Source organism: Chanos chanos, chromosome 10 (assembly GCF_902362185.1).
Source record: "Chanos chanos chromosome 10, fChaCha1.1, whole genome shotgun sequence".
Classification (NCBI taxonomy): Eukaryota; Metazoa; Chordata; class Actinopteri; order Gonorynchiformes; family Chanidae; genus Chanos; species Chanos chanos.
In genome coordinates, this window is record NC_044504.1 from 1,807,887 (window position 1) to 1,828,198 (window position 20,312).

A 20,312-nucleotide genomic window follows, 5' to 3' on the forward strand; every position below is an offset into this window, starting at 1 on the left:
TTGACAGGTTTTGGCGTCGCACGTATGAAGAGATTTAATTTTTCTGATGGCAGCAACTACAGCAAAATTATTTAGAATAGTCAACGTTGTGCTGGAATTTAGAAATCCTCGTCTATAACCATTAACTTTCTGCTGTCTTAAATCTTTGTTACATTGATTTGTCTTTTTAAAAAGCAAATGTTGTCGGTATCATAAATAAAACACTCCATCGCGTTTATTGATCTCAAGCTGAATGGTCACATCTCTGAAATGTCTTTAGTAATTAAACTTACCAGCTGACAGAGTGTGTGTCTTTTCAGGAGGGTTTCTCTGGTCTTAGCTCATTTGACTGTTAATTTTCCTAAGTCAATAACCTGGCCATTAACATTCCAGCACATCCACTGGGAATGTGCATTCCCTCCACAGGGTGCATGGCTTCTAGTCTGAAATGAACTCAGAGTGTTTGTATTGACGCAGCTTTGTCAGGGCTGGTTTAATTCATGTTGAGTGAGCTGTGTACAGTAGGCTGTGCGTTCAGGGCCGGGGAGGTCTTGGTGTTAGTGTAGAAGTGGATTTGTGAGCTGTGTACAGTAGGCTGTGTGTTCAGGGCCGGGGAGGTCTTGGTGTTAGTGCAGAAGTGGATTTGTGAGCTGTGTACAGTAGGCTGTGCGTTCAGGGCCGGGGAGGTCTTGGTGTTAGTGCAGAAGTGGATTTGTGAGCTGTGTACAGTAGGCTGTGCGTTCAGGGCTGGGGAGGTCTTGGTGTTAGTGTAGAAGTGGATTTGTGAGCTGTGTACAGTAGGCTGTGCGTTCAGGGCCGGGGAGGTCTTGGTGTTAGTGCAGAAGTGGATTTGTGAGCTGTGTACAGTAGGCTGTGCGTTCAGGGCCGGGGAGGTCTTGGTGTTAGTGCAGAAGTGGATTTGTGAGCAGTGTACAGTAGGCTGTGCGTTCAGGGCCGGGGAGGTCTTGGTGTTAGTGCAGAAGTGGATTTGTGAGCTGTGTACAGTAGGCTGTGCGTTCAGGGCCGCAGAGGTCTTGGTGTTAGTGTAGAAGTGGATTTGTGAGCTGTGTACAGTAGGCTGTGTGTTCAGGGCCGGGGAGGTCTTGGTGTTACTGTAGAAGTGGATTTGTGAGCTGTCGCTCTTGCATTGAGGGTTTTCACTCGGTTTCAAAGGCAGTTGCGTTTCTGTAGAGTACGAAGTATTTCAGAACTCTGAAATCTAGCATTTCGATCTGAAGTTAAGAGCATCTGATGGACCTGTGTGCAGGGACGCAGTAACATGTTTTCCATCAAAGTCTGTTTGTGTCTGTTTGTGTCAAAGCTTCATGGGATTTTTCTAAACAACATTCAGTTTACATTTCTCTACTCACACGTCATCTTTCCATGCTCTGCTGTGTGTGAGACACAGCTCAGGTGCCTTCAGAAAGGTGCATGTCTTTTCTGCTCTGGCAATCTGTTTTTACCACCTGGTGTCACGCAGGTCCCTACAGTCCACAGGGTCAGATGGGAGTGTGATTACTAGCAAGTTGGAGTGGGTGGAGAGGGAGAGAGAGAGAACGAGAGATAATCACGGCGACAGGACTTAAAAGATTAAACCAAATGACTAATTAAACCCCAGGAGAAGGAGTCCCGAGCGTCACATCAAAGTCTAGCTTCAAAACTCCTCATCAACAGACACACACACACACACACCAAACAAACACAAACACACACATACACACAAACACATATACACATATATACACACCAAACACACACACACACAAACACACACAGACACCAAACACACATGCCATTTGTGTGTTTTGAAACTTGCTATCTATGGCTTGTAGTCATGAAGACTTCCCCTGTAAATCTCCCAGTGTGGAGTGGAAATGAAAGGGAACAGGTGTAGCAAAGAGAGGATACCAGCCAGCCTGTTTCCTTTCTCTGTGACTGGAGTGTGGTCCGTACTGCTGGGAGCCTCTTGCTTTCTCCCTGTGCAAGATTTTCCTGTTGGTTACAGGTCAAGATTCTGCATGCTGGATGGGTTTTGAATGATAGATGTGTGTTTGTGGGCACTTTGGGTATGTCCATAGAGAGAAGTGCAGGAGAGACCTGCCCAGATGTGTCCCAGTGATGGTATCTATCTTTCTCTCTGCCACCCCTTAAGAAAAATATCCAACCATAACAGACAGATCTTTGCACATATGACTTCACCCTGTCTCTTCCCTGCTTACCCTCTGTAAAGTAGATTGAATACAGAAAGCAAAAGAACACATATGAAATAAAAAAAGGGACTCAGGTATTGTCGTTTCAGAGTTGATTTGTCTGGAGGTGAATGACTTCTCTATGAGGATCTGTACTTTTCGGCTGGTTAAGCAGACCACAGGAAAGGTGTGGTCCAGAAGCAGGAGTAATGCTTCTTCAGAACAAAATTAAAACCAGGGCAGATTCACACAAGGCAAGGATTTCAGCCCTGGAGAATAGATCCTCTCAGATACACAGCCACGCCCCGGAGAATACATCTTCTCAGATACACAGCCACACCCGGAGAATAGATCCTCTCGGATACACAACCACACCGCAGGGAATAGATCCTCTTGAGAGTCTTACTGCTATAGTGGGTATGTCAGGGGGAATGACAACACACACACACACTCAGGGATAGCGACTTCTACTTCCATCTCCATCACAGACCCCCACAGATAATCTGCATATACAGACTGTGTATTGAGAAGCACATTCATAATGGCAGAACAGAGGTGATAATCTGCCTTCAAAACATCCCTCCCCCCCCATATGCTTTGGTTCTATTGATCCAACATGAGCTTGATCAATGGTAAATGTGACTGGTGAACATAATGGTAAAAGTGATTGACCGTCGTGATTTGGTTGGTGCACATAATGGTAAAAGTGACTGGCTGTCATTATAGTAAATGTTATTGGCGAGTATGATGATTATAAACGGAGAGGGATCTATCCTCCCTATTCCTGTCATGTAGATGTAGTTCTCATGGAGATGATCCTGTCGAGGGCACTGCCTTGGGTAAACCGTCTTACCTCAGATGACGTCTCGGAGACCGGCCCAAGAGTTTGAGTCTGTAGCTGACTGCTCAGGGCACCTGGTTCCCTACGCCGAGGTACCAGACTAGCGTTGTCACAGAGAACCTCTGCCTTCTCCTCTGCTCCTTACAGCAGGCTGGCAGGTGCACAGGTAAACCCACACGCCCGTCATGCGTAGAGCTTGAGTTGTGTCGTCCGGTGGAGGGACAGGTCTGTGGGAGAGCTCGGCTCTTTTCCTCTGTCTTGAGACTGAAGGCACAGGTGATGGACCGGTGTGTCAGGCCCAGGTTAATGAGGATGGGCCACGCTGGTGCTGCTGTCGCAGGCTGGTGCTCCTCGGGGTGGGGAGGGGGTTAACGCTGGGTTTGCGGAGGAAAGCTGATGCGACGACCCCCCCTCCCCGCGTAACAAACATAATTACAGACTCTCACGGCGCAGTGCTAAATGTAATAAGGAGTGTGTAGGGTTTGATCCAGCTCTCTGAAAACAGTCATTAGTCTGACTGGGTTTGCAGCGTTTAAGGACTTTGTTTTTGTGGGCCAAGATCAAAAAGCTCGTTAATTATTGTCTTTTGGTTTTACAATACAGTTGTTTAATGTTATTTCTGTCTCATTCTGCATTTTCACTTTTGATCTGATTTGTAATCTTTGTGAAATGGCATATTTGATCAAATAGGCTAATCTACTCACACATTGTGGCACATGCTAATTTAGTGATAGTAATACATTTAGAGTACTAGGTATGCATAAACTGAAAAGGAGTTCACTTATGAATCTACAATACTGGTGTGTGTGTGTGTGTGTGTGTGTGTGTGTGTGTGTGTGTGTGTTAAAACACACACAGACCCTGAAGACTCCATGCCATGTGAATGCGATAAGAATACACAGTATTAGGGTCCTGAAGCAATACTGAGGGTTTAAATCCCAGCTGAGTCATAATGTGCCCACTCTGGCCGAGGGGTCTGGGAAATGCACCTGACCACATAACCCCCTGGGCGGGTGTGTCAGCTGACCACATAACCCCCTGGGTGGATGTGTCGGCGAGGGTCATTTCTCCCTCTCGGTGCTCCAGCGCTCAGTGACTCTCAGAGGCCTGTGTGGCTGTGGGTACAGTGTCATGAGTAGCACTCTCCTCCACGTGCAGCACTTCACTGGACAGTGGTACTCAGCATGCAGGTGGTCATTGTCTGATACATATCATTCCTTAGCCGTGTATTGGCAGAAACATGTGCTACCATGTGTTCATGATGTGTGGAGATGACTCACACTGAAGGGGAAATGAGTATTCGAAACCAATGACGATACAGGAAAAGTGTTAACACTATTAATGCAGCTTTTAAATATCTGTGTAACCTCATGTGTATTAATAGAAGACTATGTTGTATGTCTCGTTCTAGGTGAGAGGAGTGTGTGTGTGTGTGTGTGTGTGTGTGTGTGTGCGCGCTGAGGTGCATCCTGCTAAGCTGGAGCTTTCCTGACGCTCTGGTGATGCTGGGGAAAGCCCAGGACGACCGCTGCTGAGGGAGAGAAAAACCCCATAAACTACAGCGGACCAGCATGTCTCACCACCATCACCACCAGAGAGGCCAGCAGGGCCGAGCCATGAGCGCAGAGGAGAGGAGCTCCACCCCCATCCACAAAACCTCCACGCCCACACACAAGAGTGCATCCTCCTCCTCCTCCTCCCAAAGGGACAGCAGACAGGTACGCTACAGACACGCAGACAGACAGACAAATTTATGACTGCATATTATGCAAGAGTTTATTGTTAACAATATGCCATAAGACACATAGAACTACATGAATGCCCAGATATTAGAAACATTCTTTATTTGCTACTCTTTCTGGCCTAATTTATGAAATATGCTATATCATTACAACACGGGAAAAATACACTATCTGGAGGCTGATCTGAGAACGGATTGATTGAAGTATGGTTCGTCTTTGAGTGTCTCAGAATAGAATCCTCCTGTTCCAGTGAAGGAGGGTATCCAACACACCTTTCCAGCTGTCCCTTTCTCGATGATTTCTGTAAAATTCAGACTTGGTTTTGTTGTAAGAAAGGGTTAGTGATGCGCAGTAATGTCCGCCAACTGCTATACATTAAATGATGTCGTTCAGTGTTAAAGCGGAGGTCTTTGTCTCTGCATGTTTTCGTGATAAAGGGGTCAAAAGAAGACCTGAGTTCAAAGCCTTTGTCCTCCTCATGCAAAGCCCTCTGTCTTACCCTGACGTGGCCGACACAGCAGTGAAACTTTTAGAGCAACCGAACTCTCTCCTGGAATACCTGACGTCATAGCTTTTCCAATGCTGCTGTCTGAAACATTAATGAGAGAGAGAGAGAGAGAGAGAGAGAGAGAGACGCCAGTGCTCTGATGTCAACAGCCTAGTGTAGGTGACTAATCTGAGGGATTCTTTGTTTGATGTATTCGATCCTGAAATAGGCTATTGATTCTCTCAGTACGTTTAGTAATTAGTATTTAAAGAGCATTTCTTACAGATAAATCAAATACTCATTCATATTTTGACGCAAGTGGACACATTTACTGATTCAGTAGTTTAAACTGATCAGCGCTGAACAATATCAGTCAATATTGATCTGTCCCAGTGCATTCTGGGCAGGCGCCTCTTTTCAATGTGTTACCATGGAGATGTTGTAAGCAATGCTTACATCTTACATTGGATTTTTTTTTTTTGTGGTATTTGAGTGTGACATGTTGATAAACGTGCAGTTGTTTTCCTGTTGTGGTGTGTTGGGTGTGTCTTGTCAGACCCGCTGTGTGTTCCTGGATGTTTAAGCATTGCATTATCCTGTGGGGACCAAAACACACATATTCACACACACACACACACACACACACACGGCACACAGAGCAGTGCGGGGGTGCAGGACTGCTGTTTGAGGGAAATCCTTAATGAGATGCTCCTGTTTGCTGATCAATAGGAGTCATTTTCTCTGAACTGAAGCTGAGACGATCTTCAGAGACCCCTCACAGGAGCAATTAAAGCTCCATCCCAGTGGCCGCACCCTGAAGCTGCCTCCCAGGCAGTGCCCTGGACATGCCTCTGTCTCCTTCACTCTGTTAAGTCGTTATGGATCCGCAGCAGCAGCTCTCATTTGACTGAATATGAAGACGACAGATAAGATACCTTTGACACCGTCAGGTGTGAATAAAGGATGTTGAATTGTGTGTGTGTGTGTGAGAAATAGCAATGTTGTTTTGTTTGCAGCTTACCTTTTATGATCAATGCTAGCAGGCCAAGTGAGAAATCTGTTCCACTTTACACTGTCTTTGTGATAAAGAAAAAGAGAGTGACAGGTCTAATCATCATAGCTGTCTCTCTGAGGTACATTTGAAAAGCCGATGTTCTCCCTGATTGTATTCAGTGTTCATTGAATATGAAAAGGTTGTGATGGCATTGGTAGGACTGCAACAATAATCGCATCACCGACATACCGCGGTATTAGGAGGTGTACCGCGGTGTTGAGCCCATCATCGCCATTACCGTCACAGCAGCTTTTTCCCCCTTATCTGAGAGTGCTGCCGTCCTCATGTAGCTTTTGGTTTGGCCTGTGGCCTTGTCTTCATGCATCTGGATATTTTTGAAAACTCACTTTTTTCTATCCGTTTGAAAAGGATCAGGTCCACAGTACATGCGTTTTTTAAATTTTTTTTATTTAAATGTCTCCACATGAGAACGAGAACGGTACATTTTGGGTTCTAACCCAATGACAAGGGGGAACGAGCCAATTTAGAAGAGGCAGTATGTTGCTTTTGGGGTAAAAAGGTATCAGTGAAGTGAGTCGACACAACAAATCTTAAATTGCATCTGAGAACAACGCATCCTTCTGTGTAATCAAACACAGGGGAGTTTGGTCGTGGTATTACCGCAAACTGAAAGGTGGCATTCTTCAAATACCGCGGTAAGGAAATTTCTATACCGCTGCAGCCCTAGGCATTGGTACTATTTACCAAATCACTCACCTTCTGTCCCCTCACCAGTTGGAAATCCCCAAACCATCACGTGGACGAATTAATTTTGAAGAAGTCTGGCCAGTTTCAGCCATGACAGAAAAGGGAAATGAGGGGAGAGCCTGTTTTTTTGGTATCTATTTGAGGCATCCTCTACCCCAAACTCACTTTCATTTGCAACTTTGTCATCCAGAAAACAGCTTGAAGTTTTACCTGCTGCTGATTGAACTCCGGACGAGTCATTTAAGCATCAGACAGGAGACTATACCTCCTTCCCCACCACCTGTTTAAAAGCCAAACAGATTTGGATTGCTTATCCAGTGAGAATCGGTTTAAGGGGACAGGCGCAAGACCAAACTGTTCTTCTGTGAATGTTTCTTTCACTGTTTTATCAATGCTGCAATCATAAGACAGCCAAAGCCAGTCAGCACAGCAGCTCCACTGATCTTGGCTCCGATGCTTTCAAGTTCCAACTGTCCTGCAGGGAGTTATCAGCCCTGCGGTGTGCCCTCCTCTCACTCGGCAAAAGAGGTTGAGTGTGAGGGAGCATTTGGAAATGCGCTCTTACACAGAGGGGTCAGAGTTCTCATTCATTAACATTCATGCATTCGTTTGCCACTCTCGTCCAGAATGACTTCCCAATGTGTATGTTTGGCCCCTTAATCACAACCATCCAGAAAGGAGTTCAAATATACCTTTTCTTTTTTTCATTTATTTGCTTGTTTTTTTAATGAATCTGCTGGCTGTGGACAATTGCGCTGTCTGTATGCAGAAGGCCTCGATTACAGACGACATAAAATAGATGTCACGTAAATAGATCATTGGGAAGAACAAAAACAAAACAGCTCATTCACAGTGACGTCTACTGGCTCAGGAAACATTGCAGAGCGTGTTGCCCTGAGTCTTGTCCATGGTTTCAGTATTTAATCGTGCTGCTCGCACAGTTCTCTGGAGTTGTATTAACACAAGCGTGGTTTGTGGCTGACTGAGTTTAGGAAACGTTTTCATCCGTCCTGTCACGAGTGGGGCCCAGCTGCTGTGGACAAGTCTGTTTCCTGCTGTTTATGAAGCTCTAACGGTCACACAGCAGGGAGGCTAATCCTCTAGCCCCACATCCTGCCAACTCTTCATCTATGTTCAAAGTTATATGTGCTTTATTAACTATTAGTGTTGCTGTCCGTTATGTAGTGTGACCCACGCTCCCTTTTGACCCAGTCCCTTGTCCGCCGCGCTCCCATGTCCTCTGTGGTGCTCCTGCAGAGCGGACTGCAAACTCTCCCTAGCTGTCTCAGTGGACGATTGATACGGTCGCGGTTGCCATGGGAACTTTTCTGTAACATTTATATTTATAGACTCCATTTCTTTCTAAATTGTCCCCAAAGAGTATTTGTCCTTTGGCTGGGGCAAGTCGGCGGCACCTGTAATGTTGATTCATTGCAGTATCTTGGGCTGTTATGTCGCACATGAGTATGATTCAGTGAAAGGGAATCTCCAGAGGGATGCGAGGGACCTTTGTGTAAACTCGCCTGTATTCGCGATTGCACAGATGCTCAGAGTTTTGTTAAAATTAAAACACGGAGAAATGTATGCTGTCACAGTGTCATTGCGTGTTCAGAATGTTTTTAAATCAGACTGCATTACGTGATTATTGATGAATTTATGTTGCCCACTGTAATTTTCTGTCCAGTTTACGAAGCAAACGGTAAAACGATAAAACTACGGATAATAAAGCTGGTTTAAACGTGATCGTTATACATACAGCTTGCAGTTTCTTCTACTGATTGCCATTATGACAGCTTTTGGAATAACAGAGAGTCTAAGGACATTATTTCAAATAGTTGGTCGCTCGAGGTTTAATCCGTTATTTCACGAACAATGCTATTGATTTCTCTCCTTCCGCCTGTGGGCTCTGTAGACTGAATGACTTCTCATTATCCTGACTGCATAGCCGTGACACGCTAGTCGACTATCGCATTTTTTTTTTTCCTAATCGTCTTATAAACGTCGTGGAGAAATGTATGTCTCTACTGATAGAAGCCCTGTAGAGTTAATAAAGAGGGATTCTGAATGCCTGAATTGGTCGCATTTGTCGTCACCGTTTTCCCGTCAGGAGACCCCGGTTTCCAGCTTTCCTTTTTAACACCGCTGGTTCTAATGTTGCGTTATAGAGGATATTGATGAATGGAACATGCTTTTGTGTTGCGTGGCCTTAGTTATTAGCGACATAGCCTGCTCGTTTTCTGGTGATGCCTGTTCGCTTTTCTCGAGACCAAGTTGCCTATGTCCAGTCAAATATGCACATACGGAAAAGAAGGATGAGGTTATTAAATAAAAATCGATTATTAATCTCAGTTTAAGTCATGTATCGGCGGTAGTTTAGCTGTAGGGTGAACCATTAGTTATTTATTAGCGCTATTTTTAGTAAGTAAGATGACGCAACAATAATGCGTCCGTGAGAGTTTGATTTTGGGTGAAACATCGGTAGAGTGTGAGTGGGAGTTTAGCTGTTGATGGTTTGCATGCAGTTCAGTTTAGCTCATGATCCAGTACTCTGTGAATCGACAGTATTTATAGGTTGAAGGTCGTGTGGGAGAAGTAGTGGGTTCTCTGTGTGTGTGTATTTCTTGGTAATGTGCTGACCGTAGTGTGAAGGTCCTAACTGCAGCTGAAGCGTGCTGTGTTGTGTAATAATTCCACAGAATGGCCTGAGTCAGTCTTACTCAGCCAGTCCACTGCCAAGCGGTTCTGCATTCACTGGGTCAGGGTTCTGCATTCACTGGGTCAGGGTTCTGCATTCTGCATCCACTGGGTCAGGGTTTGCACAGAGCCAGGATCAGGGGTAACAGAAATCAAGTCCTTACTGTCAGGTAGACTAGTCAGGAACTCATTTCTGTTTGTATACCTCTTTTACAGTACGCACTGTCACAAAGCAGCTTAACAGGATCTCCAGCATGAGAGCCCCAGTTAGCAATGGCATGAAATTTCTCTCTTAATGACAGACGATTCAGACAAAGGCTGACAGTACTATAACTCTACAGGATGTACACACCGACTGGTGAATCCTGGTGAATCTTGCCATCTGCCTGTTGAGCAGTGTGTTTTAGGGTTTCAGGCAGTGCTGTGTAGGGCCAGCTTGGCTGTGGCGGTCTGGAGAACCTGCTGAGCAGTCTTTGCCCTTCACAGTTGGTAGGACTTGACTGTTGGTGTCACAGCAGGCCAGTTTCTAACACAACCTGGACTGCTTTATCTATATGATACATAGACCCAAAAACATACAGTGGGCACTCCTGTATGAGTGTGTGTGTGTGTGTGTGTGTGTGTGTGAGAGAGAGAGAGACAGAGAGTGTGTATTTTTCAGTAAGTCAGTAGTGAAAGACCGGATGCGGACTGCTCTGTTTCCGTCTTGTTTCCTCTAAGCTATTATGAAATGATAAAGTGTGTCAGTTCATGAAGTTGATTTTGTTTGTTTGTTTTTCTGTTTTCTCTTAGGAGGCAGACAGTTGGGAGATTATTGAGGGACTGAAGATTGGACAAACCAACGTGCAGCGACCAGACAAGCATGAGGGCTTTATGCTGAAGAAACGGAAGTGGCCCCTCAAAGGCTGGCACAAGGCAAGCAACACAGAGACACACACTCACACTCTACACAACCACAAACCTCACAGAGACACACACACTCTACACAACCACAAACCTCACAGAGACACACACACACACACTCTACACAACCACAAACCTCACAGACACACACACACACACACTACACAACCACAAACCTCACAGAGACACACACACACACACTCTACACAACCACAAACCTCACAGACACACACACACACACTCTACACAACCACAAACCTCACAGACACACACACACACACTCTACACAACCACAAACCTCACAGAGACACACACACACACACTCTACACAACCACAAACCTCACAGAGACACACACACACACTCTACACAACCACAAACCTCACAGAGACACACACACACACACTCTACACAACCACAAACCTCACAGAGACACACACACACACACTCTACACAACCACAAACCTCACAGAGACACACACACACACACACTCTACACAACCACAAACCTCACAGAGACACACACACACACTCTACACAACCACAAACCTCACAGAGACACACACACACACACACTCTACACAACCACAAACCTCGCAGAGACACACACACTGTCCTCTACACAACCACAAACCTCACAGAGACACACACACACACTCTACACAACCACAAACCTCACAGAGACACACACACACACACTATACACAACCACAAACCTCACAGAGACACACACACACACACACTCTACACAACCACAAACCTCACAGAGACACACACACACACACACTCTACACAACCACAAACCTCACAGAGACACACACACACACACACTCTACACAACCACAAACCTCACAGAGACACACACACACACACTCTACACAACCACAAACCTCACAGAGACACACACACACACACACTCTACACAACCACAAACCTCACAGAGACACACACACACACACACTCTACACAACCACAAACCTCACAGAGACACACACACACACACACTCTACACAACCACAAACCTCACAGAGACACACACACACACACTCTACACAACCACAAACCTCACAGACACACACACACACACACACACACTCTACACAACCACAAACCTCACAGAGACACACACACACTCTACACAACCACAAACCTCACAGAGACACACACACTGTCCTCTACACAACCACAAACCTCACAGAGACACACACACTGTCCTCTACACAACCACAAACCTCGGAGACACACACACACACTCTACACAACCACAAACCTCACAGACACACACACACACACACACACACTCTACACAACCACAAACCTCACAGAGACACACACACACTCTACACAACCACAAACCTCACAGAGACACACACACACACACTCTACACAACCACAAACCTCACAGAGACACACACACACTCTACACAACCACAAACCTCACAGAGACACACACACACACACTCTACACAACCACAAACCTCACAGAGACACACACACACTCTACACAACCACAAACCTCACAGACACACACACTCCTCTACACAACCACAAACCTCACAGAGACACACACACACACACACACTCTACACAACCACAAACCTCACAGAGACACACACACACACACTCTACACAACCACAAACCTCACAGAGACACACACACACACTCTACACAACCACAAACCTCACAGAGACACACACACACTCTACACAACCACAAACCTCACAGAGACACACACACACACACTCTACACAACCACAAACCTCACAGAGACACACACACACTCTACACAACCACAAACCTCACAGACACACACACACACACTCTACACAACCACAAACCTCACAGAGACACACACACACTCTACACAACCACAAACCTCACAGAGACACACACACACACACTCTACACAACCACAAACCTCACAGAGACACACACACACACACTCTACACAACCACAAACCTCACAGAGACACACACACACACACTCTACACAACCACAAACCTCACAGAGACACACACACACACACACTCTACACAACCACAAACCTCACAGAGACACACACACACACACACTCTACACAACCACAAACCTCACAGAGACACACACACACACACTCTACACAACCACAAACCTCACAGACACACACACACACACTCTACACAACCACAAACCTCACAGAGACACACACTGTCCTCTACACAACCACAAACCTCACAGACACACACACACACACTCTACACAACCACAAACCTCACAGAGACACACACACACTCTACACAACCACAAACCTCACAGAGACACACACACTGTCCTCTACACAACCACAAACCTCACAGAGACACACACACACACACACTACACAACCACAAACCTCACAGAGACACACACACACACACTCTACACAACCACAAACCTCACAGAGACACACACACTCTACACAACCACAAACCTCACAGAGACACACACACTCCACACAACCACAAACCTCACAGAGACACACACACTCCTCTACACAACCACAAACCTCACAGAAACACACACTCCTCTACACAACCACAAACCTCACAGAGACACACACTCCTCTACACAACCACAAACCTCACAGAGACACACACACACACACTCTACACAACCACAAACCTCACAGAGACACACACACTGTCCTCTACACAACCACAAACCTCACAGAGACACACACACACTCCTCTACACAACCACAAACCTCACAGAGACACACACTCCTCTACACAACCACAAACCTCACAGAGACACACACACACTCCTCTACGCAACCACAAACCTCACAGAGACACACTTCCCTTTGCACAACCACGAACCACTGTGATGTTATAATATTAATTTCTCAGTCTGAGCCCACACATTTTAGGTGCAGTGTACACAGTTCTTAGTTCCTACTGGTTGAGAAGCGTAGGACACTGACTGCATTTGCCAAATGACCATAGAACTAAAATTATAAACCACATTATGAGTCACACTCATTAGATTTGCCTTCCTGACACCTGCTTGCGTTGTTAGTTACAATAGTATTTCATAATTCAGAAAAAAAGAGGGTTTTTTTGTGTGTCTCCTGAAAGCTGTCGGTTTTCTCTCTGTCATTACAGCGATTTTTTGTTCTTGATAACGGAATCCTGAAGTATTCCAAGTCCCCCATCGATGTGAGTACCTCTCCTACGATATTGCCCTCTGATTGGTTGCACCTTGGTTTGGCTGTGCTGTGATTGGCTGTGATGTGATCACCTACCCATCAGCATCCTCTCACCCATATTACCTTAGCAGGATGTGCATAAAGCAGACTTGGCTGGACCACTGTAAGGGTCACTCAAAAACGCCAGAATAGCAGGAAAGGTCCGAGTGACCTTGCCTACAGCGTTAGTGTGTTTCCCTACACACACACACACACACACACACAAGCACATGCACACACACTCGGTTTCCTCAAACAGTCAAGCCGTTAACAGGCCAGTGATCTAATGCAGTGGTTGTTGGAGAGGAACAGGAACGGCTGAGGGGTTCCGTCAGGCCGCTGAAGCCACACACAATTAACTGAAATACGCTGACGGTGTGCTTTCCATCTGTTATGGGCGGGGGGGGGGGGGGGGGGGGGGGGGGGGGGGTTTGGTCCTCTTCCTGTATTGTGCTGTATATGGGACTACCCAAATGCATTATTACACTTAAACAGACTATATAATCTATATATATATATATAATAGACTTACACAGACTATATAATCCAGATATATCATATAGATTTACACAGACTACACTCACTGCCCACTTTAGTAGAAACATCCACCGTGGACCCGCGTTCGCTGGCCATTTTATGTGATGTACCTACCTTTCAGATATACTATGAAGGTGTACAACTGGACACAATAGCCCATCTGTTACCATGCACAGTTTGTCAGTCACTCTGTGCCTCATTCATCAGTGGTCAGTCTCTGACCACAGGGGCACTGTTGACACTGGATATTATATGGTTGACAGTCCATTTTTAACTCAACAATTACAGTGACATGGAAGTGGGTGTCATGGTGATACAAGGGTATCAGGTACAGCAGCGTCGCTTGGGATTTTACACAGGTCACTGCTGGGTTGAGAGTGGGCCACCACCCAAAAATAGCCACTCATCAGTTGTGTTGTGGTCAGAAACGGAGCACTGATGAAGGGCTGGAGGATGGCTAACACAGACTGTGCATGGCAACAGATGGGCCGTAGTCTCTAACTGTATGCTAAGAAGATTCTAATAAAGTGGCCGGTGAGTGTATATAATCTATTTATATATAATGTAGACTGAAATAGAGTCTTAAATGTACTCTCTCTCTCTCTCTCTCTCTCTCTCTCTCTCGCTGTGTCCATAAGATTGGTAAAGGAAAGTTGCATGGTAGCATAGATGTGGGATTATCAGTGATGTCAATCAAGAAGAGGGCCCGACGGATCGATCTGGACACAGAGGAGCACATCTACCACCTAAAGGTGAGTGTGTGTGTGTGTGTGTGTATATGTGTCTGTGAGTGTGTGTGTGTTTGTGTCTGTGTGTGTGTTTGTGTCTGTCTGTCTGTCTGTCTGTCTGTGTGTGTGTGTGTGTGTGTGTGTGTGTGTGTGTGTCTGTCCATGTGTGTGTGTCTGTCTCTCTGTATGTGTGTGTATGTGCGTGCATGTGTCTGTGTGTGTCTGTGTGTGTGTGTCTGTGTGTGCCTGTATGTGTGTGTGTCTGTGTCTGTGTGTGTGTGTCTGTGTGTGTGTGTGTGTGTGTCAGAGAAAGAAACTGTGAGGTAAGAACATTAAAGGAGACAGGGACAGACTATTCCGTTGAGAGGTGTGTAGTAGTGAGGCAGACTATTCTGTTGAGAGGTGTGTAGCGGTGAGGCAGACTATTCTTCTTCCTCCTTTTCCTCTCCAGGTCAAATCGCCAGATGTTTTCGAGGCCTGGGTGTCTAAGTTACGTCACCACCGTCTGTACCGGCAAAACGAGATCGTGCGCTCTCCTCGGGACGCCAGCCTTCGCTCGTTCCCACCCCCGACGAACCTCGAGTCCCCCCAAACCACACCCTCCACCACACATGAAGTCAAGGTAGACTCCCACACCTGTGCTCTTTCCCCTGACCCTCTCTGTATGTGTCTCTCACTGCTTGTCACATCAGCCTACACAGAGCGTGTTTGAGATCAAAACTGCACAAATTCTCTGGTTTTTTTTCTAGCCAAAAATGTAGTTTTTATCTTTCAACCACTGGTAATGCATCTGGTGATCTCTTTGTATATCGGTTTGATGTAAGAACGTGTTTCAGTGAGAAACCTTTTAGTATTTCCCATTTCCCATCGTATCAGATGCTGTGTGAGAGTGAAATGGTCTTTAACTCACTTCAGTGCATAAAGAGATGAATGGGAGAGCTGTGACTATGCAGGGAAAATTAAACGGGTCTAAAGCCCAAAGGTGTGACTAAATCAAACTATTCAGACTGGATAAATGGACCTTACTTACCATGTCTGAGCTTAGGAGATGTGTCTGGATGCGGTGAACACTGTGTAAATGTTTCAAGACTAATGTGTGTACAGCAGGGAGAAAGTGTGCACTAAGTTGTGTAATAACCATGGATAATAATATTTAAATATTAATTCCAATTATATCACACAAGTAATAACCAAAGCAGAAAAAATCCATGAGGGTAAGTGTGATGTAAGAAAAGCACACACATACATTCTCTGTGCCAAATTCAATAACTGGAAGCTATGGCATGTTACATGCTGTTCAATGTACTAAAAACTTAATGTACTGCCTTCCGTCAGAAGGTATTATGTTCCAGAAATGTCCACACACTGTTGGAAAATGTTCCTTGAACAGGAGAAGCGTCAAAGCACGCTCCCCAGGGACGCCCTGAATTCCTCTGAAATCTCTTCCTCAGCTTTGTTTTAGCCGTAGTACACGTCACAGAAGTCCTCAGAAAACATCTCCTGTAAGAAAAGAGAAAACAGAAGTCCTCAGAAAACATCTCCTGTAAAAAAGAGAAAACAGAAGTCCTCAGAAAACATCTCCTGTAAAAAAGAGAAAACAGAAGTCCTCAGAAAACATCTCCTGTACAAAAGAAAAGAGAAAACAGAAGTCCTCAGAAAACATCTCCTGTAAAAAAGAAAAGAGAAAACAGAAGTCCTCAGAAAACATCTCCTGTACAAAAGAAAAGAGAAAACATAAGGGCTAGCATTCCCTAGGCTGTGTGTTGATCTAAGAAATACATCTCAGTTTCAGTGTTTTTCAAAAAGTAATAAAGTGTGACTACATTTCAACTACATGTATGCCAGAGAAGTCCGTCAGAAATGATTGTCAGTAAGGATGTGTGATTGGTCATAAATGGTGTGTACAGAACAAAACGTTGTTTTGCTAACAGATTCTCTATGAACCGTGACGAGCAGAGTGGATTAATCATACTCACATCAGGACCGTCATTCATAATGACAGATCTTCTCTGATCCCCTCAAAGACATGACTCAGCTTTGGACTGGTCTGCAGTCCTGCTTTGGACTGGTTTACAGTCCTGTTTTGGACTGGTCTGCAGTCCTGCTTTGGACTGGTTTACAGTCCTGTTTTGGACTGGTCTGCAGTCCTGCTTTGGACTGGTTTACGGTCCCGTGGACCACAGTTCTCTGTGACTATCTGAACGAACAGTTCCGTTTGTTCCTGGCACAGAGATACAACATCATAAAATGTTTTGTCATTCATGGTAGTGTAGCCAGACTTTTGTCCCGCGGTATGTTACCATGGTGACGTTTGACAAGTCCTCAGTCTGGCGTCGTAGGCATTTGATTGGCTTTTTTTTTTGCCTTTCGTAGCTGATTGACAATGCCTTGTCTTCATGCCCACAGCAGTCCAAACCCAGCAGTCTGCCCTGGCAGCCCGCGACACCCTGCGGCAGCCTGCCGGTCTCCTACGGCAACGCGACGCCCTGCGGCAGCCTGCCAGTGTCCTACAGCAATGGACAGAGTAAGGTGGCCGCCTGGCTCCAGGAGTCCGAGGAGATGGACAAGTGTGCGGAGGGTAGGAGCTGGAGAAACCACACATGTTGTCTCACACACACACACAGACACACATACACACACACACACACACTCGCACGTGTAGCTTTGTGTATGTCAGTCCTGCGGAAGAGATGTGTGGGAGGATCAGGCCCAGACCACAGCCTAACCCTCCTTCACACCTGCTCCACAGTATCATGTATCTCAGGAAATTAACCCCTCACTTCAGAAGCCTCGTGAAAAAGCAGTGACACAACAGCTGGCCAGTGTCTTCATTGGCTCCTCACGTCACCACGGTAACCAGGCACAGACAGGTCGATCTGTTTTAAAGGAAGCTCATTATTAATTTACGAATTGTTATCAAGTGACAAGCCGTTTCTCAATACGCATTCTTCTCTGTACTTGTGTTCTCATGGACTTGTGAAACGTCATCAGTCACGGCCTAAGTACTGTTCCAGTTCGCACCTAGCCAAGTACAGATCAAATACCCGGATGTGTCCTCAATTTGTGGGTTTTATCAAGGATGCATCAGGAGGTGACTTGTGTGGACTTGGGTATTCAAGTTTCCCAGAATGCACACAAAGTCTGGGCTCCCGAGCTGAACTGAAGTCCAAGAACGGGAGTCCGTACTTGACATACTCTGTAATGAGAAACGACTACAGACTCCATGAAACCAGAAAGTTATTTACTGAGGTCACGCTGAGATATTCAGTTTTACACATTACATTATAGATCAGACATTCACTTAGTCCCGCTCTCAAATCCCGATGGCTGTTAATAGTTTTCATTTTATAAATGCTCCATGTTGTTTGTTTTGGAAACATTTTTTTAAACAAAGCAGGTGTCTGTTTATGGAGCATGTCATGAAGTGCCATGAATGAGCTATGACTTTTTATGACATCTCTACATCTGCTCTGATGTGTGCTTATAAACTCTCTTGAGCTTTAGAATATAGCTTTTTGTATTATCAAACCTTAAGATCTGCTGGTAAATCTCAGATCTTAAGATCAAATGGTACTGAAATGGTAATTGGCCACCTACCTTACGGCGACTGGCCAGACGCGTTAAAAGCTGCGTTAAACGTTAGACTGACGCGTGAGGTTCTGGTGTGGTGTTTGTTTGTTTGTTTGTTTGTTTGTTTGTTTGCTTGTTTGGTGTTTGTTCAGGGTCGGCCCAGTCTGATGGAACTGAAAAGCTCTGTTAAATGATAAAGTGATGTGTGAGTTTGTTTGTTTGTTTGTTTGTTTGTTTGGTGTTTGTTGGTTCAGAGTTGGCCCACTGTCAGTCCAGTCTGATGGAACTGAGCCGGCTACTGCAGAGCCTGGAGATCCTCCAGCGAACCCAGTCGGCACCAAACTTCACCGACATGCAGGTAAGCCCGTCTGCACCAGCGTTCGGACCGGTCCGAATCCCACTCTGTCCACTCTCATTTTAGAGAAATTCATTGCTTACCTCACACTCAACCAAACTACAGCTCTGTTTTTGTAACGATCATTCAAAAAATGCTGCTGTCTTGCTTAACAAAACATGTTTGATGAATAATTCAACAGTGATGTGAATGATAAAATCTGAGGACTAACTCCAGATTTATCATGACGTCTCACTGAACATAGAATCCGGGCCGCGGTCCGGACTCAGTGTCATTGTCATATCACGGCTGATGTTCTTTTAACCATGTCCCCCGTCTCAGACAGCTGCTGCTCTCTGCGTGAGAACACAACCAACCTGCTTCTCTGTTCTATTAACCATTAACTCTCATCTGTTCTGCTCCATGTCTGTAATGTAGACCAATTGTGTAGATTTATCAAAGAAAGAAAAGCGTGTCAGCAGAAGATGGAGAACAAAAAGTGTCAGCAAAGATGCAAAAATGCAGCTTCAGGTACATTTATCTTTTTTTCTCCTCTCTTTTCTCTCCCCTTCATCCTTTTCCTAGAGTCAGTTCTTTTTTGGGGGGTTAGCCAAAGGATCATGGGGTCTCCTTCTTCTTATTGTTTTTTGTTTTTTGTCTTTTGTTGTCTATGTACGTGCAAGCCCTGTAAACTTAAAGTATAGAGTTGGTTTGATATTCAGACTGATATCCTGTCTCCTGATTGGCTAGTTCAGGGTCCCTGCTTTATTGCTCTGTCTGGTTAAGTGCCGTGTGATTGGTTTTGACGGAAAGAATCTACTTAAAGGAATGACATGCAGCCCATTGACCTAAATAAGAGGGAACTCTGAACATCCTGACTATTTGGGAAAAAAAAAGGAAAAAAGAAAGAACGCATTTGACACCACAGTTATTAACTCAAGCTGTGAAGAGCTCCAGTCAGCTAACTTTCACTGACTTAGAAGCACTAAGGACAATGGATAAGAGTAGAATTACAGCTCATCTATAATCTCACCCTGTTAAACTGTAACTGTGTCTGCTTTATAGAAGAGTATAATATTTTTTCCTCCCCTATGACAGTACTTCTCATGCCTTTTTTTTTTTTTAGCTTCTTATCTAAGAGCAAGCATCATAGCAGCTTCCGTCTGTCAGGGAAACCATTAAAGGATGAGTCATCAGATTTACAGAACAGGGGTCAGAGTATCTCAACTCTACTGTTAGAACAGGAGTCAGAGTATCTCAACTGTACTGTTAGAACAGGAATCAGAGTATCTCAACTGTACTGTTAGAACAGGAATCAGAGTATCTCAACTGTACTGTTA

The 20,312-nt window shown here is 45.2% G+C and overlaps 1 protein-coding gene across 3 annotated transcripts in view; it reads left to right on the forward strand.

The window, feature by feature from the left end:
- The first annotated feature begins 4,608 nt into the window (after positions 1 to 4,608).
- osbpl6 (oxysterol binding protein-like 6) overlaps positions 4,609 to 20,312 on the forward strand; it is a 34,760-nt gene continuing 19,056 nt past the window's right edge. For 2 of the 3 annotated variants that reach the window (XM_030786133.1, XM_030786135.1), the window contains exons 1-8: positions 4,609 to 4,727; positions 10,490 to 10,609; positions 13,721 to 13,774; positions 14,979 to 15,092; positions 15,520 to 15,690; positions 17,478 to 17,646; positions 18,893 to 18,996; positions 19,411 to 19,503. In XM_030786133.1, coding sequence (XP_030641993.1) covers positions 4,626 to 4,727; positions 10,490 to 10,609; positions 13,721 to 13,774; positions 14,979 to 15,092; positions 15,520 to 15,690; positions 17,478 to 17,646; positions 18,893 to 18,996; positions 19,411 to 19,503 — 927 coding nt within the window. In that variant the 5' untranslated portion in view covers positions 4,609 to 4,625. The remainder of the gene's footprint in view (positions 4,728 to 10,489; positions 10,610 to 13,720; positions 13,775 to 14,978; positions 15,093 to 15,519; positions 15,691 to 17,477; positions 17,647 to 18,892; positions 18,997 to 19,410; positions 19,504 to 20,312) is intronic. The other variant, XM_030786134.1, reaches the window with a different exon arrangement.